We start from the raw sequence: 22,323 nt of genomic DNA, 5'->3' as shown, positions 1-22,323 counted from the left end.
TAATAAATTTTTATAGTAATACATAATTTATAATAAAATATAAAATTAATATGTGTATAACATTAATCATATTACATTTATCATATTACAAGTTATTTCATTAATGAATCATTTGGCTTTATATTAAGCTTAAAAACAATATCTACAACAAATTCTAATGGATGAGCTATAAGATATTAGAAATAAGATAAGTGAATAAGATAAATGCGCGTTATAAGAATAAATTAGCATCAGATGTAATTGATAAAATTTTTTGTGTTCTTTTCAATAAATTAGGTAAAATTTATACAAAAATAATCTTTTCTCGATCTTCTTTCTTTATAATTAAAATACTGCAATATATTTTCGCGATGGATGCAGTACATTTCGAACGAATTTATTAAAAGTTATTTAATTTAATCTATCCTAGCTCATCCATTTTAAGGCAACGGATTTATCTACAATCTGCATCTGCAATTTCTATGGATCCGTTACCTTAAAATTAAATAAAAGTTTTTGTCACTCACCGGGCCATTGATGTGCAACAGCGATGTTGTCGTTATCGAAGTTACGGAGTTATCGTTATCGAAACTATGTTGTCGTTATTAAAACTACGTCTGTAACATGCAAATATAAAATTCATTTATAATAAAGCTCAAAATACAATCAATATTTCAAAAAATTATTATTGTGCGGAATTTCATATCCGGTGTGTAAAATAATAAGCAGATATAAACACGTATGGGAAAAATTTATAAAGTTTGAAATTATTTTTTAAATAGAAATTTTTATATATGGTTTTTATAAAAATCTTTCTCTTTAATTTTTTCTTTAATTCCTTTAAATTATAAGAACGAATTATTGTGCGATTTATAACAATTGATATACAAATAATAAATATTCACCATCAAGTTGCTTCGCCGATGCAGGATGCCTCTCCCAGGCCTCCTCCTCCTCTCACAATAGTTCATTGATCTGTACCATACAAAGAAGATTCCAATTGTAGTCATGGTCAAAAAATTAACATTTCAAAAAATTATTATTATATGCATTTAATTTTATATCCGACGCATATAACAATAAACAGATAAACAATTTTATAAATTTTGAAAAAGATTTTACTATTAACTAATAATTTAATATTTCTATTAATAAGTTTATAATTATAATTCTATTAATAAATTATAATTCTTTTTAATAAGTTTAATGATTTAATAATTCTATTAAAAGCTATTCGAAAGTAAAAACTTTTGGATTACAGTTTTCGTGTAAAAATTTCTCGCTTTTTCTCTTGTTTAAGTCATGTAAATAAAAATTTAAATTACGCGATTAATTACTCAATTTAAATCTCGCGTATGCAATTAATAAGTAATTATATATAAGCGATAATTTATTTACCATAGAGTTGCTTTACCGGTGCCTGATGTCTCTCACAGGCCTCCTTCTTCTCTCATGTTATTGACGCGCGATACTTTCAACGGCACTCCCGCACTCACGAGCGATATTTTTATATCGTTATTTCCGCTATTTTACGCGCGATACTTATGTCCGCACTATTTCGATGCGATTAAAAATTTTATATTTGATCGCACGATGTATATACTTAATATGTATATACTTTGAACGGTACTCCCGGTTTCGGTACGAGCGAAAATCTCATTTCACTTACGAGAATCAGCTTCGAGTCAACAGGTCGGGAATGCAACGATACAACGAGCAAGGATTAAGCCCAAACCGGAAAGAAGACGAAACGATTGACGGAAATAGAGGAAAATGAAGTTCACCAACTCTTTTTCGCGCATAATTATCCTATCTCGTATTGAACCTGGACCCGTTAAGCACGATTTCAGGTGCTCTGCCCGGACATACCTATTATGCCTCCCGCGATTGCTATATGCTACACCAGGCTGGTAGATGGCAAAAGAAGATGGCAACATCAATAAAGTGTGTGTAATAAACTCTTTTCTTTTTAATAATTTCTATCTTTATTGTAAGAATTACTATGGTACTTGCTCTAACGAATGATTCGTGGCGGCGGTATGATTAGCAAGACCCTGTACACCGGCTCCGAGAAGCTTATATACCGCGAATCTCCTGAATCTCGAATGTTCCGAGAATTTACGAGATCTCACGATCATCTCGTTTCTGTAGCGGCCACATTTCATAACAATCGATTCGAAGCCGGAGGTAATACATGATAATAACTTTCAATAACATATAAGATATAAGAATAGTAAATAGCTCGTTCTAGAGACGTATAATGAAATATGTGGAAATATATGAAATGAAGCAAATTGAAATAATACGAAACACCGCCCGCCTTGGAAAATTGCGCCTTACAATATTAACATGTGATAATTAAATGAATATAAACAATATGACAAATAATATAAATAAATAATAAATAATAAAATGTACAAGTAATGACAATGATTATGTTACGTCCAGACCCTGAAGTGGATGGGCCGTATGGAAGAACGTAACTTACTTACCCCGTGACACACTTTATTCGGGCATGTGTATGGATCGGATCGAACGAATGTGAAGGGCCTGACACAGGTCAGCGACCGTCTCTTTAACGCTGCGTTTTAAGCCTATTCGCTCGGTGGTCCCTTTTCGGTAAAGGAATTTAATCCTTGTTACGCGGGATGGGACCTAGTGCGATCTCAGGATTTAGGGAAGAGAACGGGTTAAATAATTAAATTATATATTAAATTAAAAATACAATATAATATTTAAAGAGATCAAGAAAGAATGAAAATACTTGTTAGCGCTTATAAATATGTGTGTGTGTGGGTATGTGTATATTCTCGCGGGTGTTACAATTGTTCGGAGGTCATCAGTCAGAATGTACAGAGAGGAATTTACGTTAAGAGTTAGGTTCTGACTGGTTATTACAATATATATAATTAATAAAATATAAGAAATAAGACAAAAATAAAAAAATGAATGTGTAATAAAAGTATGAATAACGCTTACTCATTAAAGAAAGTATAGAATTCGTCGCTTGCTCATATGTGTTATAGTTAGAATTAAAATTTTCTAAATTCGCTGAAACACAGGTCTAAATTAAAATACAATAACAAAATTAAAATAAGGGATTCGCCAAGTCTAAGTTTGAAAATTATTCATCTATTTCAACGGTTTCTCCCAAAGTAGTGATAACACAAAGGAAAATAATATAAAGAGAAGAGAAAAAAATAATAATAATATAAAGATGGGAAATTAAAAGAAAATGAAAGGAAGAAAAGGAAAAAAAATAATAGAAATGAAGAGTTAAATATATATAAAGAAGGACTGAAACGAGATATAAAGATAGAAAACAATATAAATTCTCGCTAAATAAATCAGAAAGAGCTAATAAAGAGAAATAAGGAGTAATCGCGAACCACCTTGCGGAGATACTAGGCGAACGGGGAATCGTTCGCGAACCACCTTTCGGAGATTCAAGGCGAATTAGAGAGAACAAGGAATGAGACAGGGGGAGGAGTGAGACAAGGATTGATTGATTGATAGTAATTAGTAAAAATTTAATGGTTATTAAACCGTTTAGAATTATTTGTCAGACATAGATTTTAAATAGTGAGATAGTAAGGTATAGGAAAGGGAGAAAATAAAAAATAAAAATCACTCAATTTTACTCACTACTCGTTGGCATCACAAAAATGAGTGCGTTGATAGAATTGCAATGGCTGAGGTCGGAGCTTTATAACATGAAGAGCTGAGTAATGGAGATGTTCACCAGAAAATTCACACGATGCACAATTAAATGTTAACAAAATCCTTTTTGACGGTGATATAAAACAGATTAATAACTCAATTGCATAACGCAAGAGGATCCCCGAGGCTATATAATTTGAAATAAATTAAGATTGAATGACTGAAATCTTGAGACTGAATCTTGACTGGAACTGTGAACTAAACTGTCAACTGCACTGCACCTCGTCGGAAAGATTAGCGTACTGAACTGTCAACTGGCGCGTGCTGCGCCTTGCGCTTGAGTTTTTAAAGTTATTGCTCCTCCTCTTTTCTGGATAGTGGGAATCCCTTTTGGGCGAATGAGATAATTTCAGTTACTCCCTTCTTAGGAGCAAGGAGACTGATTTTGGAAGGAGAGGCGTTTTTAAGATTTTTATTTGGCCCTTTTGGTTCAAGATTTGGCTCTATCCAGCAGAGAGTGGGAGCTTAGCGAACAGATTTATGACTCGCGAGTCTTCTCGCGTTTTGGCTAGCCCTTAAGTGTGGTCAGGCGAATTGTTTAGTTTCTCTCCCGTTTTTTTGATAGCCTGCCTAGAATACTGCAGGCCTTTTGTTATAACAGAAGAGTTTCCGATTTCATAGCTCCACGTGTGTAGCGCTATAAAAAAAAATTTTATGCGGCTCTGATTCCGATTTTTGTTTAGAATTTCTAAGTTACAACGACTGGCCATCCTTAGCTCTAACTTTTCTTATTTATTTATTGCTTCGAGTCTCTTGGCCTCAGATATCTGCTGCATTAGATATACATATGTTTATCGTTGGCGCGATTCTTAAGAAGGATCGCTTTGTTTCTAGAGTTTCAATGGTTCTAATGGACGTCCCAACTGTAAACATATGCGACAGTTCGATTTTATTACAGCTCTTTATTTTAGTGCAATTTCTTATTTATAGCGACAGGCTGTTCGCGTAGTCTAGGCTTATGTATTATTTCCCATTTCCTTGGTTCAGATATCGCCAAGAATTACCCGCGCACATGGTTATCGAATAGTTTTTTATGGTTTCGAAGAAAGAAAAGAATTGCGACGTCCATCGGACGTAACAATTAATTCTTTTTAGTTTTTAGATGTGTATACATATTTTGTGGGTGAGCTTATAAAAAATCTGACGGATATTTATGTCGAAGAAATAGATTTAGTCATCTTGAAGGAGATTTAGTGGATCCTCGATGAATTTTTCTTCAGGACTTCCTAGTGACTGATTTATTCATGGTCGAACTCGGTGCGATCATCGTCATATTTGTCTTCGAGTCTTTGACGACTTATGATCTAGAATACACATGTTGCAAATAGTTGATAAAGAGCCTGCATATAATGAGTGGTTCTATCGGGGAATAATTTAATTCTATATTTTAAAGCAAAGTTTTTTGTGAATCCTCGTGTATTTCTAATCTTTTGTATATATGTATATTTCTATTTGCATATGTTTTACTTTCGTTTCTAGTTTGACGAAACTAAAGAGACGAAAATACATTTATATGAATATTATTAACTTATCAATCTTAGTAGATTTTTGAAAATCGTTTCATAAATATGGATAATACAGCTGTTTGTCGATTAGACATAATTTCCGTATGTATTCTTGATCCAGACCTTGCAATGCTGGGGATTGTTTTTTTTTATAGAAATAAGATACAATATATATATGAATATTTTATATCTTATTTCTACAATGAAAAATACAAGAACTAGCATTGCGAGGTTTGGGTCAAGAATACATTCCGCATATATTATTGACCTAAACCTTGCAATGCTGGCGATTGGTTTTTTTACCGAACAATATATATATTGCATCTCATTTCTACGGTATCAGAAGGAAGGAACGATATACAGGGTTTGCCAAAAGTGTGGAAACCCCTTAATATTTCGAAAAATACGCATTTTTAAAAAAAATGTTTCATACAAAAGTTATAGGGTTTTATAGGGTGGCGCATTACACAGCAACATTATTATGACCTCGAATAGCGTTGTCAAGGTTATGTGAAGGTCACCTCCAACTTTTTAAATGGGACACCCTATATGCTTTTGCATATTCTTGTAGCTTATCTCGAGAGCTTTCCAAAACACTATAATTAAGTTAGTTTTCATTAAGTACTTTCCGAGTTATGAGGCTTGAAGTCATTTCTTAATTTTACATAAACCGTAAAATATCTAGTAAAATATTCATTTTTCGATTATCTTACCTTAATACTTTTATGTACAAAATAATGAGAGGAATCAATTGGTGTAAAGAAAAAACATAGTTGTTTTAAAAAAAAAATATGTAATTGTTAATTGCAAATTACATATTTTTTCTTAGAAACAACTATGTTTTTTCTTTACACCAATTGATTCCTCTCATTATTTTGTACATAAAAGTATTAAGGTAAGATAATCGAAAAATGAATATTTTACTAGATATTTTATGGTTTATGTAAAATTAAGAAATGATTTCAAGCCTCATAACTCGGAAAGTACTTAATGAAAACTAACTTAATTATAGTGTTTTGGAAAGCTCTCGAGATAAGCTACAAGAATATGCAAAAGCATATAGGGTGTCCCATTTAAAAAGTTGGACGTGACCTTCACATAACCTTGACAACGCTATTCGAGGTCATAATAATGTTGCTGTGTAATGCGCCACATAAAACCCTATAACTTTTGTATGAAACATTTTTTTTAAAAATGCGTATTTTTCGAAATATTAAGGGGTTTCCACACTTTTGGCAAACCCTGTATAAGACCTGAAGAGATAATTTACAATTTGTCTGATTGTTGCCTTCGCTTCCTGATATTTTTCTAAGCAAGAGAAAAGACGACGAAACATCACTTCGTGATCTTGTTGCTGGTAGGCTTGTTCGTTCACGCTACACTAGGTAAGTTTGCAATAACTTGGTGATTAAAAAAATATATTGAAGAAGAGATGTAAATCCGGACGCCACGAAATTAAAAATAAATGGTATTATACGTGGTGGAGCAGCTTAAGATTTCGCGAACGATTTGGAGAAGCGAGATACTGTCCTTTAAATAAATATTCCGAAAACGAATGTTATAAGGCTAATGATATTTCTAGCATATGAGTGATTGGTGCGAATGATGATACGATTTTATTTACTCTTAGGATTTTATTTATATAGGTGACTGTCCGTTTTTTGAGAACGAGACTCTAAGTGTGGGTGAACACATTCGTCAATGCTCAACGGTCACTTGTCGTAATGATACTACAATAATAATGGTTCCGTGAGTCCAAGTTTTATTTCTCAAATTATTTCTTCTTCAAATATCTTCTCGTTACCCCTGTAGAGATAAGAGACTTGATATCCTGACCTGATATTCTGAAAGAAAAAAATCGCGTCGCTTTTAATTGGTGCTTTCCATCGTTTAATTATCTATTCAAGCAAGCCGATTATTACATAACGAGCTTTTGTTAACCGGTTATCCCGACATTCGACTTTGCAATTGATTGCAAATCGATTTTCACGAAATGCGCGACAATAATAATATAATTGATACACGATTGATCATCTAATTTAAAAAAAATTAAAAAAAGAAACAATGGAGTAGAGTCTACTTGAGATTGCGATACTGAGAAAGTACATGATTTATAAAATATGTTTTATTTGCCAATAAATCAAAAAGTTTATACGGTTTATTTTAGTTATATTGCAACAAGACGATACTCTATGAAAAGAGAGATATCTTGTGTATTACTTACCATTTACAAATTTCATATCATTCTCTTCCAAGTGGCAATAGATATAATAACATTAATGATATTTCTGTTTATTTAATAATAAATAAAGTTTCCTGTCAAAATTAATTATCCTTTTTAATTTTACTTTATTTATTTTCTAATCCCGTTGAATTTCGACAATATTCAATTATAATTATGTTTCTCTCCAGATGTCCTTTATTCCAATGTGCAGGAGGAAAGCAAATCGGTTGGAAAGAATTGGATCTCAGCAAGCCTTACCGAGAGTGCTGCGCAGGTCCGATTTGTGCGGAGTAAAAGTCCTAATGGAACTCCTATATATAATATAATACATAAGAGCCTCTTTTATATCAAATATTTTCGCAAAATAAAAATATCGTTTTCGTCTGCACTTAAAAAGATCGCCTTTTTCCTTGCTTGCCTGTTATTTATCGAAACTGAAGAAAAATCGCGATGACTCCGACAATAACGCTAAAATCGAATTTATCTATTTGCATCCTGGCGCCTCTCGTCGCTTATACTATTTTTAGTTCTCATCATCATCGTCATTTCAGTTGACGATTCTTTACGATTTCTTCGCGCGACGATGAGTAACGCAAAAGGATCTTCCTCTTTTCATTTACTCGTAAATTCCGCAAATATAAATAAAAAACATTAGCTTTAATGCAAATAATCCATTGTCCGAATTCTCGTTTGCTCGTGAAATTTCACGAAATTAATGAGAAGCTTACAGCGTTTTTCAAAAATAAAATAAAAAATTCTTTAAAAAATAAATTAAAATTCTAAAAATCTCGGATAAAAGAGATATTCATATTTATTTATATAGATAAATTCTCGTCTTTTTAATTCAAATCAATCGGAGAGTACATCGACTTTTACATTATTTACATTTCCTCTACTTGCCTTCCATTCTCTCGAAGTTGACAGATAACAGTCGAGGAATAGAAATTGTACAGACCATGTTTTGCGAAAAAGCTTATGTTAGATTTATTATATAATACATATATTTCTCTCGCGGGACTGATTGTACTTTTCCTCTGGCAATTGTAATTTTCCTTGAATAAATCCTCGTTAAATGGAACAAAGTAAAACAGTAACACGATGACCATTGTAGTTCGCTAAATTTAAAATTTGTACATATCACGTGTTTAGAAAATAATAGTCCATATGAGAGGGAAAACCAATCGGATTTCGCTATATCAATGCAGAAAAATTCTTAGTTATGTAATCGTAATCGGATCGTTCAATGATTTGTTCGACGTAAATCTATTTTTGTATAATTTGTCAAGTTCTAATTACAAGAATGTATCGGATGATCTTTTTTTTCTTTCGAGAAATTCTAGCAAATTGATCGCGTGAATCAAAGAAGAGATACGGTGAGGACAAACGTAGAGAAATTTCTTTCTGATTCTACTCACATCTTCGTTCATCCAATTTAATCCAGATTATCCGTCTTCGGAGATTCTCATTTTTCCCTAGCTACTTCGATTTTTTCTCTATCGCATATTAATATGCAAATATCTTTAATGAAACGCACGCCATTTTTAAGGATTTTATTATACAAATACAAAGAACAAAAGTTCATGAAAAAAAATTTCTTCTTTCTTTTCTCTTTAATGAAATTTTCTATGGATAAATTTCTATCTTTTTATTTTTTTAGTAGTAGAATTTTTTTAGTAGTACCTTTTTTAATTTGGAATATAACTTTCTAAATAGGGGAGACTGGGGACAAAAGTAACAACGTCATGAAAGTAACAAGCCTCGTAATAAACTACACAATACGTTGAATAATTTGTACTATGTAGTCAAACACGTACGCCCCGATTCTCTTCCTTTTCAGCTAATTGTTGTAGAACGATCGCGCCGGTTGCACATGCAGGAATGAAATTAGTGTATTTGCATTATTCACCTAAGTATTTCTTGTTTTAATTTTTTTTGTATCTATGCCTAATTAAAGTGTATATATTGACGTAATTATTTGCCGGTGTATTCTTCTAAAATGTATTCATAAGTTTTTATAGTTTATTTGGCTAAGTCTTGCATCATATTTAGGTTATAATACTTTTACTCTAAAAAAAATGTGCTTGGGGACAAAAGTAACACGACACTTTGTGGACGAAAGTAACACGTTTCAATGCTTAAAGTATAAGGGCTGGTCTCATAATAACTGTACCAAAGGCGATTCTTATTACGTATGCCATAATTGTGATTCGGAATAGATACCAATCTCTTTTGTATAAGTAGTTATCATACAATTTTTACATTATTATTTAGAATTAAACTATTATTTAGACTTAAAAAAGTACAAGACTGTTGTGATATTAAGTATAATTATTTTATGATATTACTTATAATTATTTTGCTTAACGAAGATTATTTCTTTTAAGTTTTTCAAAGATAATAAAAATAAATATTTATTTTATTTTTTATTTTAATATAATATAATACAAATTTATAAAAAAGTTATCTTGCTTAATAAAAGATTATAATAAAAGTTGCCTTAAATTGAAAAAAGTCATATTTATTTTATTTTCCCGAAAATAAGAACTGGTACTTTTATCCCCAGACTATGTTACTTTCGTTCCAGGCCCCCAGGATAAAAGTAACAATCGTACTTGCGAAAAGCTATAGTAGCTCTTTAAATATCTATCATTTGAGATTGAAACATAGGTATAATAATAGAGCAATAAATGGAGATTTTTAACATATAATCTTTTTTTTTATATCTCTAACGATAATTAATTAGTGACCTATAATACAAAAAATGTTACTTTTATCCCCGGTCTCCCCTATATCATTTAATATATGGATGGACTGAATAAGTCACAAAAGGAGACCGGAGCATTACAAAATTATTTTCAATTATATTTCACGTAATTAAAGTTTATCACTTTTTTGGAAAATGTAATTGATTTATAGCGGAAGAAAGAGAGAATTTGATTGGATGCACTAATACACACTGGCGCATATAAAAATTGTCGTATATAAAATTACAATAGTATAATTAAAATAATAAAGTAATTAATATTATAAGTTTTTTATATCATATTATATTATATATCATATTAAGTATATTATATTAAGTTAATATTAAGTAAAGTTATATTATATACGTTATTATATTAAAAGGTTATTCAATACAAATAACGATAATAATAACTCGTACAATTATTTTATTTATTTTAGTTATTTATGTGCTATTGGAAATTTGTATTTATTTATACTAGAAATACTAAATTTATACTAAAAACGGTACGTATTGATTCAAACTGCATTATATGAATGTCACAGAAAACGTATAAATCATTTTTTTTTAAATTCATTATTACTTTTCTTATAATCAGAATATCTTTTTATAGTAAACGTGTCTCTTATGCCAAAGAGAAGATACTCAGAAATAAATTAATATAAAAAGTTTATAATAAAATCCATTAAACAATTATATATACATATAATTATTTTTATTTATACATAGAACTATTTTTATTTTATACATATATAACTTTTTTGTCAAACAATTTTTAAAGATTTTAATTCTTTTCAAAATAACGCGAGTATCTCCGCGGAGAAATATAAATTACAACGGAAGCAACTAATAAAACGTCATGGCAACACATGATCAGATTGATCCTTCGAAGTCAGTTACTATTGTGATCGCTAGCCAAAACGCACTACTGCGTTACTTATCGTTTGATTCAAACTGCATCATATGAATATCATAAAAAATTGTGTACAAATAGTGGATTTTGAAAAGCATACGTAGTAACACAATTGTATGTAGTAACGCAATCTTACGAACGAATTGTCATAATTACATATTAATAAAAGGTATAGCAAATATTTAAGTGAATTCGATTACACGCTGCGTGTGCTTGAATATGGCTAAAAATGTTACAAAATTATAGTTACAAAGTTATAATTCTATAACTTCTTTGATCGTTTGTAATTTGATTGTGGTTATTTTTTTATCGACGTTTTTCCACTATAATATTAGTGCAAAAGGAAAGCTGATAATAATTATATTCCTGTGTTCGCTATACAATCCAATGAATATGTATCATTTTGCATTGTCATTTGTTCTCCTAAAAAAAAATAGAAATTATTTACTTACTAAGAATTCCCTAATTTAATCTCAAGATATATACTATGATCGTGACCATAAAGAGAAATCTAACAACATAATATTAGAAGATAATAACTTACAATTCGTTAAAACTGAGTTTTAAGGAATTTATCGAAAATATATGTATATATATGAATTAATATCAATTCGATTAACGCATCAGAATTAGTAGAGTGAGAAAAACAACTAATTGAGGATTCAACGGAAACCGATTGAGTGCAAACGTTTACGAAAAATGCAAATTATGTTTGGAACAATTTTGTGTGTTTTATTGAAAGGTTTAGTATTGACAAAGGCAACTATCACGTCGAAGGATTATACCACTTCAAACAACCTCCAGAAAGAAAGTGTTTCCATATGTCCGAAGTTAAATTTCACGCAGGTAAGAGATATTTTTCGCTTGATTAAGAAACAATTAAATGTTATTGCAGTTAGTAGTGTAACTAAAAATAAATGATAATAAGTTATATATTCTACCTATAATAAGATAAGATAAAATAAAACAATTCAATATGAAAGAAAAAAGTATGTACGATGTTGTAAAAAAAAGATGGATAAAGTTTCGAAATTTTGATTACAAATGGATATTATATAGTATATTAAATTTAATTAAAACGATATTTTAAAATTTGACTGTATTATTTTGTCTCTCTCTCTCTCTCTCTCTCTCTCTCTCCATATATATATATATATATATATATATATTTTATGTTATTTTTCTTCAATTTTTAAAATTTCTTTATTTTCCTAGATATATATAATAATATATATTGATATATAGTAAGCTTTATACTAATGTAAATTTTATTTTATGAAATTAATTTAGAAAGTTAGCATCATTTCTTTGTGTTAAGGATAATTATATAACGGAACAGAGCTACTAAATATCGAGATAGAAAATCTGTCTAATAAAAAAATCATTCATCAAACATTCTTGAAATTGTAGGGGGAGTTCCCCTAGCGCCGGACGGCACCTAGTATCGGACATATGTCATATCTATGCGAATAAAAACGCGATTGGGTGATTATTTCGGTGATAGGGCGGAAAGAGTATAATGATCCACGTGCAGGATGCGACACACTCCAGATTTGCATATGCAAGCTAAGAGGACTGTTAATCGATGCGTTTGAAGATAAAACGTTGCATTGTATAATTTAGAAACAGGTCATACTTACGAAGATTTGTTGTCTACAATACGTGTTCTTGTATTATGAAGTATTTTGATAAATAGTTTTCAAATATCTATGTGCTTTTTGCATAAAGTAAACTAGTTTTTACGAATTCGTTATTTTTTAATACATTTTTTGTCCCCTGGCTCGGACAGAATATTTTGTTCTAACCTTGCCAGACACTAAAAATGTCAGTATTGCATGTCTGTGAAGAAATAAGTTTAAAAAGACAAATCGATCAAAGAAGATAAAGAAAACTAGAACACTAATATCTAAACATACAAACGATGATACTACCTGTGTAGTTTGCCTAGAGAGCAATGAAAAAAATTGAATTCAATGCTCCAACTGCTAGGAATGGGCTCACGAGGCATATGCTGATATCCCTGAGTGTTCTGATAATTATATTTGTGATCATTATAAATTATTTTGAAGTTATACGGTGTTTAGGAGATCTATTTTAACTATGTCCGGTACTAGGCGTCACTTCAAGATCGTACAAAATTTTATACCAAAGTTTGACACTGATTTAAATGTTATATTATAGAAAAGTTGATTATTCCGTTCATTTATTCTCATTTCTAATATTGTTAACTAATAATTAATGCAAAATATAAAAGAAATAAAATACATTTTTTTAATTTATCTACGAAAAACCTTAAGTGTCCGCTACTAGGGGAACTCCCCCTATCTATTAACGCTAATATTTCGATCGACAATATATTCAATAACTATCGCTAGAATTTATATTAATTTTCATTGTACATATATCCACATATTTTTATCATCGTATTTATATACAATTATATCCACATATTTTTATCGAGGCATTATCGGTTTATACTATCGGTTTATATTTATTATTTCTTGGATTTGTTTGTGTTAAAAATATAACAACATTCGAAACAATTCGAGAAAAAGCTTGACAAGGTAATAAATAAAAGAATTTATATAATTCTATGACTAATAATTAATAACTGTAAAGAAACAATATCTTTAACCTTTTTATTCTCGAAGTACAAACATTAATAAAACTTTAGTAATATCGGCAAATTTTTGTAAAGAAATTTGAGTTGCTGTAAAATTGAGAAGAGTTATCTAACCTATCGTGAGAAAGAATCAAATCGTTACACAAAATTGTTTTAATAATTGCAAAGTGCTATACTTCCACTTGTACTACTTGCTAAAAGCTGTTATGAATCTTCATTGACTCTCGTTAACCTATTCATTGATTTTCTTTTTGACATGAGTTATGTTTGATATACAAGATGTCTTAAAAAACATAAATAAAAAATAGATTTTACGATATGAATAAAACTACATCACTCAATTTATATCATGTAGGAATGATTTATATCAAACCGGTATTATTAAACAAACAAAAAACGAATGGCAATTTTTCGTTTAATTTTATAATTTATATAATTTATCATTAAAATCACCAGAAACAACTGCTTCAACGATACTCACACTTAGTTCTTTTCATATGTTATACTTTATGAAGGATATTTCAATGTCCGAGAATAATGATCATCATGTACTAAATTTCAAATCTGATCGAAGTCATTCTGATAGTACTGTGAGAAATGAGCGAGAAGTCGATGAAGTTACACTTGCAAATATTTCTATCATCCCAGAATCTATCGGTAAGTTGCAAAAAAATGCATAAATCATTAATAACAAAATCTATGACAAAAAAGTATAAATATAATTTAAATTCAAGAGAGAGTGGAAATTAATTCTAAAAATATCTTCCAGTAGTGAGAAGAATATAAATTCTAATTCCGTCCAAAAAAGAAATAGAAAAGCAAAATATAAACATAACATTGTACATAAATATTGTCATAATTTAAAGTAAAGTCAATTTTATTAATTTGCTACTCTGTTTTAAAGCAGTCGCAAATATTATACTTCTGATTTCTTAAGCTATTGGAATTTTTCGAAAAGTACTTGTCATTTTATTAAAAGTTATTTATTCGTTTTTGCCATGAATTAACGATTACTTTTCTAAATCTTAAATGACGCAAAAAATTCTTATATTATTTTTTTAAAGGTCAATACTGTGCTAATTTCCATTTATTTTATAGTTTACATTTATTTTTTCTCTTTCCTTTATTTTCACATTAAATTGTTTCTTTTTTTAATTTACTGAGATAATCCACTTAATCTTATATATATAATTGTGTTAATATGTACGATCTTAAAATCTCTAGAAAGCTATTGGAGCAAGCCAACATCTCTCAGAGCATTTGTACAATTCGACAGTCAATTTACAGAAAAAGTAAACGACATTTTTGTGACATTGAGGTAAGGAATCTAAATTCTCAGTTTGTATTCTTTCTTTCATTTTTCTCCCTTTTTCTTAAATTCAACGACATAAATATATCAAAATGTTAATTCCGTAATAATTTTGTTAAATATAAAATGACTAAAATTTTATTTTTTTATAGATGGAACCAACCTGAATTTACCGATGAAATAATACAAGGGTACACAGTGCAATGTTTTTTCATCGAGGACTTAAAAGAGATTCAAACCTGCGACGATGAAAATATCACAACTACAAAATTGGAGCACACGGTGCACAATCTAACATCTAACACGACATATTATTTTCGAGTACGTGCGCATACTAAAATTGTTGCTGGTCCTTACACGGATTTAATCAATGTGTCGACTACACATGAAAATCCAATACCTAAATTATTACTCACAACGGATATAGGTATGGAAATATTGGACGTGGATTTAAACATTACTAATTTCTTAATGATAGGGTACGTATAGTGATAAAAAAAATAGTTATAATTATCATAAATTATTTTTAACACTAACTATAAAGTTAAACTTATTATTATTATGCATAAGTTTATTATTATCAACATTATAGTAGTAATAACTATAAAATTAGAAATCTCAACTATAATTTTTTACTATACATTTATAGTTCCTTTTTTTCAGATATGTATCAAATGTCGTTTATTCGATACAAGACAATAGAATTTATTGGACAAACCAATATGACCTAATGACATTCAAGATTAATGAAAATAATATCACAAAAATGGCTAGCTTTGATCATTACCTAAATAATCTCTGTATTGATTGGGTAGCAAGAAATCTATATTTCACCTATCAAGGGTCCGGCTATCATTGTATTGTAAAGTTCGACTTAATAATGTGGGAAAATGGCATAATTAAATTTGATGAGATTATCAAATCAGAAATTGTTATTGACAATTTAAATGTATCACCGTCTATGGGGTACGTTTACTACCGTTCACCTGAAAAAATAATTTTCCATTAAGGGGTAATATCACCTTGTTGACTTTTTTTTTCGTTTTTTTTTTATTGGCTTAAATGCTCGATAAACTATCCAAAAATGAAATCCAAAAGGTTTTATGGGGGAGGAGATTTTTTAAATAATTTAAAAAGTCAATTTTTCGAAAAAAACCGCAGCGCTGTTTTGCGGGCTAATTCAAACGCGCTCGAGTGCGGCACAGTTGTGGTCTTTTTCTCTATCTTAATCACTGTCGATAGTTTTAAGATTCAAAATTTGACTAATAGATGTCTCTACTATTCAAATTTACGAGCTGTAAAAACATATGATGCCAGAAAATCCGTTGGGAGAGAAAAACATGGCGTTTTGCTTACTCGTGAGCCACACGTGTTTCTTGTTGTTGTAGTGAGTTTATCAATCTATCTTGTGTTTATTTTTTAGAAAATGAGTAAAGTAGATTGTGCTTCCCGTAAAGGGACTAAAACAAGCCAGAAAATACAGAGGAAAAGAAATTCCGGCAAGTGGAAAGTGCAAAATCGATACTTACTGGAGGAGCAAACTGAGAGCGTCGGCACGTCAGCGAAAAAAATAAAATTGTCTGAAGACAATTATGATATCGATTATGATAGTACATTTGGATATCGCATACTGCAATTCGCCTCAGTTTTTTCTATTTTATCTGAAGTTTTAGTATGTTCCACTTGTCATAAAAACGTAAAATTTACGGAAGCCAGTAAGCAAGGCTTAGGTTTTAAAATTGTAGTGACTTGTGATGATTGTGCTCCAGTATACATAGACAGTTGCTCTAAAATTGAAAATAAGGCGTACGAAATAAATCGGCGAATTATACACTACCGCTCAAAAGTATTTGCCCACTGTAAATTTTATCGAAAATTTTAAAACAAAAGTCTCTATTGTGACTTTATCAATATTTATTGTTTATGTACATATATAACATCCTTATCGATAGCTATTATGTTGAATAAGATTTGATATTTACCGATAATTAACCACGAAACTAAAGATAGCGCCTATGATTCATTTCTTGGAATTAATGTACTTATGTTTTACCCGCGACAGGCACTTGATTATTTCGATCTTCTTTTATTTGGTAGCTTGGCATACAGAAGTAAGACGTATAATACAACTTTGCTTTAGTTATCTGCTCACTTGACTAAAAATCATAACTGTCTAAAATACTCTCTTTTTATAAAGACTTTTTTTCCCTCAATTTATCAAAATGGGCAAAACAAAGGAATTATCGGGCTTCATATGGCTGGAAAGAGCAATCGTCAAATCGCAAAAGATTTGAAGATATCAAGGCGAACTGTTGACTACAATGTGAAGAAATTCACTACTCAAGGCAAAGTTACCAATAATCCTCGCCAAGGCAGACCAAGAATAACGAATTCAAGGGATGATTTAAATATTATAATAAAAAGCAAACGTAATAGACGCCTTACCGCTCCTGAAATAACAGCACAAATCAATGAGAGACGCAATAAACCTATTAGTTTATCCACTGTAAAAAGACGACTTTTAGATGCAGGCCTTAAAGGATGTTTAGCTGTATCAAAACCGCTATTGAAGACTGCAAATAAGAAGAAAAGACTTAATTGGGCTCAACAACACAAAGATTGGACAATTGAAGACTGGAACAAGGTTCTTTGGAGTGATGAATCCAAATTTGAAATTTTTGGGACTAAGAGACGTGTCTTCGTTCGCCGATATTCTAATGAGAGGGTAGCTGACGGCTGCACAGTGGCTTCTGTCAAACACGGTGGAGGTTCTGTCATGGTATGGGGATGTTTTAGTGGATCTGCAGTGGGTGACTTGATTAAAATAGAGGGAATTCTCCGAAAAGAAGGATACAAAAAGATCATAGAAGAAAATGTTGTTCCTTCTGGCACTCGGTTAATTGGAACAAACTTTATTTTTCAACATGATAATGACCCCAAACACACATCAAAACTGTGTAAAACATTTTTAGAACATTTGAAAAGGCAACACGTTTTAAAAGTTATGGAATGGCCCCCGCAATCACCTGATCTTAATCCGATCGAGTTATTGTGGGATGAACTGGATAGACAGGTGCGAAAATCTTGTCCTACATCCCGAGAGGACTTGTGGAGAATTCTACAAGAAGAGTGGCAGCAAATATCCAGAGAAACGCTAGAAAAATTAATAAGAAGATTGCCAAGACTTTGTGAAGCCGTAATCAAAAATAAAGGCGGGCATATAGATGAATCAAAAGTTTAATGTATAAGTGTTTTGTTAAATGTATAAGTTAAGTTAAGTGTACAATTTGTACTTGCAATTCTAGTTTATTATATATGAATACTTTTCATAAGATTATTACATTGTTTTATTTATTCCTAGCCATTAGAGCACAAGTATCTTAGGTGGGCAAATACTTTTGAGCGGTAGTGTATATGCTATGCGCTTATTAGGCATTGGCATAAATGGAATCAAAAAATTTTGTGCTTTCATGGATTTGCCGCAGCCAGTTTTTCAAAAAAGCTATACTGCTATTATAAATCATATTCACGAGGCAGCTGAATCGGTTTGTTTTTCTTCGATGAAAAAAGCTGCCCAAGAAGAGAAAAAAAAATCGATCGAAATTAGTAAGAATAATGGTATAACAGTGTCGGGAGATGGATCATGGCGTTGTCGTGGTTTTTCGTCTCTCTTCGGAATCGTTTCTCTTATTGGGTGGTCCACTGGAAAAGTCGTCGATATTGTAGTCAAAAGCAAGTATTGTAAAGCCTGCACTTATTGGAACAAACAAAAAGGCACCGCTGAATATGAAGACTGGAAACAATTACATGAAGAAGAGTGCCAAACTAATCACGAAGGATCGGCGGGGAAGATGGAAGTTGACTCTGTCATCGAAATGTTTTCTCGCGCAAACGAGAGAAATGAAGTTGATTATATAAATTACGTTGGAGATGGCGATTCAAAGACTTTCAAGGGGATAGTCGAACAATATCCAGCAGTAAAAAAAAAAGAATGCATTGATCATGTTCAAAAACGAATGGGCAGTCGACTTAGAAACTTAGTAAAGAAAACTAAAGGGCTGAGCGGCAGAGGAAGATTAACTAGTAAATTAATTGACGAGTTAACCATTTATTACGGTTTGGCTATTCGAAGGCACTGCAACTCTCTTGAAGATATGAAAAAAGCTATATGGGCCACGCTTTACCATAAAATTTCGACAGATAAAAAGCCTCAACATCACTTGTGCCCGGAAAGTGCGACTTCGTGGTGCTCTTGGCAATCACAGAAGGCAAGTGGAAATTTGAAAAATTATAAGCATGATACTGCCATGTCAATGGAAGTTTTTGAAGCTGTAAAGCCAGTTTATGAAGAATTGAGCAAAGATGAGTTGCTAACACGTTGCTTGGGCGGATTTACTCAGAACTCGAACGAAAGCTTCAATGCACTCGTCTGGTCAATGGCACCGAAAAATATCTCCAGTGGCAAAACTGTGCTTGATATTGCTGCATATCTTGCTGTAATATTTTTCAATGATGGCTATTTTGGAATTATGCAAGTCATGAAGCTTTTGGGCATAACAATTGGATTAAATTGTTATAATTTCTGCTCCGAAGCCAATGCCATACGAATCAAGCTATCTGAGCGCTCCCTTTCTGAAGAAGCTAAAGAAGCTCGCAAGGCCGCAACATCTTCAAGAAAGGATGACGACCATGAGAATCTTCAACTAGAAGGCCAATTGTATGGTGCAGGCATCGCAGATTAGAGGTAAATCAAAAATTTCATTTAAATTTTACTACTTAAAACTTTAAACGCGTTTATCTCGAAACCATGTTTTTCGAGCTGGCCGTACCACTAGCGCCTTCAATTTTCAGCCGATTGACTTCAAAATTTAACTGTAGCTTCACAATAACATTCTCCAACGAACAGCGTAGGATTTTTTTGATTAATTAAAAATTACCGATTTTATGGCCGATTTTCGATCGAATTTTTCGAAAGAAAAAAAACTTTTGCTTCAAATCGACGCCATTTTTTTTTAAATCAATTAATAAAAAAAATCCTACGCTGTTCACTAGGTCTTGGACCATAATTTCAGAAAAATTTTGGATTTTTGTTCCAGATGCAGAATTGTGATCTGTAGAGGTACGGCCAGCAAGGTCAACGACGAAAAATGGATTTTTTTCAAAGAGCTACAGTGCCGCCATTTTGATTTTTAAAAATATAAAAAAATTTTTTTTTTATACCTTAAGACCTGTACTTTAATGTAGAGAAAATCAGAAGTCAATAAATCTTTCCATTTATTTTAAATCGCTTCGAGAAAATGACCCTTGATTTAGTGAACACAAGGTGATATTACCCCTTAAAGATTTATGCAAATTTGTAATTTTTTTATAATTTTACGTGGTTTTATAATTAAGATTATAATTAAAAAAAATAATAAGTTATTATATAATTATAAGAATTTCGAAATTTTACTACATACAAGTTTCTGTTTTTGTTAAAATAATGTTTTATAATGAGTAAAATAATTATATATTTTTTAGAATTTTATATTCCCTATTATACAATTTGATAAATGATAGACATTATATGATGCAATATCTCGATGGAAAAAATGAGCAAATTGTTCAGATAAATTCATCCTCTTGCCTATTTCATTATAAGAATTCTTCTCATGATATAATAATTGATGACATGAATAATGAGGAGCCGTTAATTTACTGGTTAAGTGATGATAACATATTTATGACAGACATTAACGTTTCTATGTGCAATGAGATTTTACACAATGAAAACAAAAGTGATAACATTTACTTCCACTCCATGACGATTGACAAAACAAACATTTACATTTTAGCATCTAAAGCGCATCCATATACTAAATATATCTACGTTTTGAAAAAGAAATATGCAAGTCTCAAGAGCGTCTCAAATGCATACAAATATGTTGAAAAGATAACAATAAGATCAGATAAAAGGATATTTAAAAGAATTTACGCTTTTGATAAATCTTTACAACCATATCCTCCAATGAGATGTCTGACACCTGACGAAAAAGTTTATAATTTAGAGAATGTGAATACAACGGCAAACAGCATCGTTGTGAATCTTCCGGAGCCGGTTGTAAAGAGTGGATGCAAAAAATATAATTTACCAATTACTGTATATAATATCTCTGTAAGCCATTGTTCAGACAACAACTTCAACAAGTCTGAGAAATTCAATGTGCAGACGTACGAGCGATATTACGAGATTCAGAACTTAACACCATTTACAGAGTACAAGTTGAAGTTTACTTTAAGCAATTTTTACTTTGATCAATTATCAATAAATCCATTGGATTCGAATGTGATATCAATAAAAACTATTTTGGGCAAGCTTAATGCACCAGAAAACATAAGTGTTCTAGCTTTGACGCCTACTATAGCAGTAGTTCATTGGATGCCACCCAAGAAATTGAACTGTGTGGCCGTGACCTACGAAGTGCATTGGAAGTCAGTTACATTAGTGAACGGCACGCAACAAAAGGGCAAACAATTTATCAATGTGCCGAAACGTATAGCAGACGGCAGATTTTTCACAAAGATGAACTTGTCGCTACCAGTACAAGATTACTTAATATACGTGCGAGTGTATCCAATTAATTTCAGCGATTTGTACAACGAGAGTTTAAGCAAGATCGCTCACATATACTCAGAACCAAACAATATTACTTTGAGCGGGGTCAATGCATAAATAGCATGAACATTTCATGGATCTCAAACATTAATATGACGATCTTTTTTACAATAGAGTACAAAGATATTGCAGCAGATAAGTGGCAAACAATGAATTATTTTAAAATGAATTATAACAATGAAGTAATATACCGTGTCGAAAATTTACAATCGGGAACTTTATACAACTTTCGCTTGATATTGAGATATCCCGAATATGAGGAATATTTTATATGGCCGGCTGATGAAAGATTTATTTTTTCAACACGTGGTAGCAAACTTGGTAAGCAAATGAAAATACCCATACAGCACAATAAAGTTGCGGATATATTGCAGAATAATTTCATTGAAACATTGCAATATTGCAAATCGATTGCGAAACTCTGCTGAGTTATTGTTATAAGATTGTGATGAAGTTAAGCTGTCCGCTTTTCGCAATGAAATATTGTAGCAAAATTACAGTGTAATATATTGGAAAGAGTGCAATGTTATTGCAACCATATTTTTGTTTTTGATGGATGAATATCTTGGAAACATTTGATTAAAATAAAAAGCTTGATATAAATAGAAGTTTGCAATATCTATGATAATCATATCTAAGATAATATATTGCG

General features: G+C 31.1%; 3 protein-coding genes and 1 pseudogene across 4 annotated transcripts; all 4 read left to right on the top strand.

Moving 5' to 3' along the window:
- The first annotated feature begins 2,000 nt into the window (after window positions 1-2,000).
- On the top strand, window positions 2,001-7,804 carry LOC145964865 (uncharacterized). Its single transcript, XM_083088027.1, has 4 exons — window positions 2,001-2,166; window positions 6,518-6,589; window positions 6,851-6,953; window positions 7,617-7,804. The coding sequence occupies exons 1-4, from the start codon at window positions 2,001-2,003 to the stop codon at window positions 7,720-7,722; spliced, it is 447 nt and encodes a 148-aa protein (XP_082944153.1). The 3' UTR covers window positions 7,723-7,804.
- A 3,315-nt stretch (window positions 7,805-11,119) lies between these two features.
- Window positions 11,120-15,405, top strand: LOC145965207 (uncharacterized; annotated as a pseudogene). Its single transcript, XR_014436647.1, has 4 exons — window positions 11,120-11,930; window positions 14,223-14,364; window positions 14,932-15,025; window positions 15,169-15,405. The product of XR_014436647.1 is annotated as an uncharacterized LOC145965207 (transcript).
- A 40-nt stretch (window positions 15,406-15,445) lies between these two features.
- Window positions 15,446-21,830, top strand: LOC145964864 (proto-oncogene tyrosine-protein kinase ROS-like). The gene is made up of 3 exons (XM_083088026.1): window positions 15,446-15,495; window positions 15,680-15,982; window positions 20,537-21,830. Exons 1-3 carry the CDS (start codon window positions 15,446-15,448, stop codon window positions 21,726-21,728), a joined length of 1,545 nt encoding a protein of 514 aa, XP_082944152.1. The 3' UTR covers window positions 21,729-21,830.
- LOC145965206 (uncharacterized) lies at window positions 18,416-20,280 on the top strand. The gene is made up of 2 exons (XM_083088596.1): window positions 18,416-19,760; window positions 20,113-20,280. Exon 1 carries the CDS (start codon window positions 18,436-18,438, stop codon window positions 19,756-19,758), a length of 1,323 nt encoding a protein of 440 aa, XP_082944722.1. The 5' UTR covers window positions 18,416-18,435; the 3' UTR covers window positions 19,759-19,760; window positions 20,113-20,280.
- Window positions 21,831-22,323: the final 493 nt, after the last annotated feature.

Source organism: Camponotus vicinus, unplaced genomic scaffold (assembly GCF_025532165.1).
Source record: "Camponotus vicinus isolate PSW18456_S1 unplaced genomic scaffold, iyCamVici1.0 SCAF_14, whole genome shotgun sequence".
Lineage (NCBI taxonomy): Eukaryota > Metazoa > Arthropoda > Insecta > Hymenoptera > Formicidae > Camponotus > Camponotus vicinus.
This window is presented reverse-complemented; position numbering and strand designations above follow the sequence as displayed.

What these genes read in the sequence shown, in the direction of transcription:
- LOC145964865 (XM_083088027.1), top strand. Translation starts at nt 2,001, where the DNA reads ATGATTCGTGGCGGCGGTATGATTAGCAAGACCCTGTACACCGGCTCC. An exon ending in GTTCGTTCACGCTACACTAG is followed by an intron (nt 6,590 to 6,850) that starts GTAAGTTTGCAA and finishes TTATTTATATAG; the next exon opens with GTGACTGTCCGTTTTTTGAG. An exon ending in ACTACAATAATAATGGTTCC is followed by an intron (nt 6,954 to 7,616) that starts GTGAGTCCAAGT and finishes GTTTCTCTCCAG; the next exon opens with ATGTCCTTTATTCCAATGTG.
- LOC145964864 (XM_083088026.1), top strand. Translation starts at nt 15,446, where the DNA reads ATGGAAATATTGGACGTGGATTTAAACATTACTAATTTCTTAATGATA. An exon ending in ACTAATTTCTTAATGATAGG is followed by an intron (nt 15,496 to 15,679) that starts GTACGTATAGTG and finishes CCTTTTTTTCAG; the next exon opens with ATATGTATCAAATGTCGTTT. An exon ending in AATGTATCACCGTCTATGGG is followed by an intron (nt 15,983 to 20,536) that starts GTACGTTTACTA and finishes TATATTTTTTAG; the next exon opens with AATTTTATATTCCCTATTAT.
- LOC145965206 (XM_083088596.1), top strand. Translation starts at nt 18,436, where the DNA reads ATGCGCTTATTAGGCATTGGCATAAATGGAATCAAAAAATTTTGTGCT.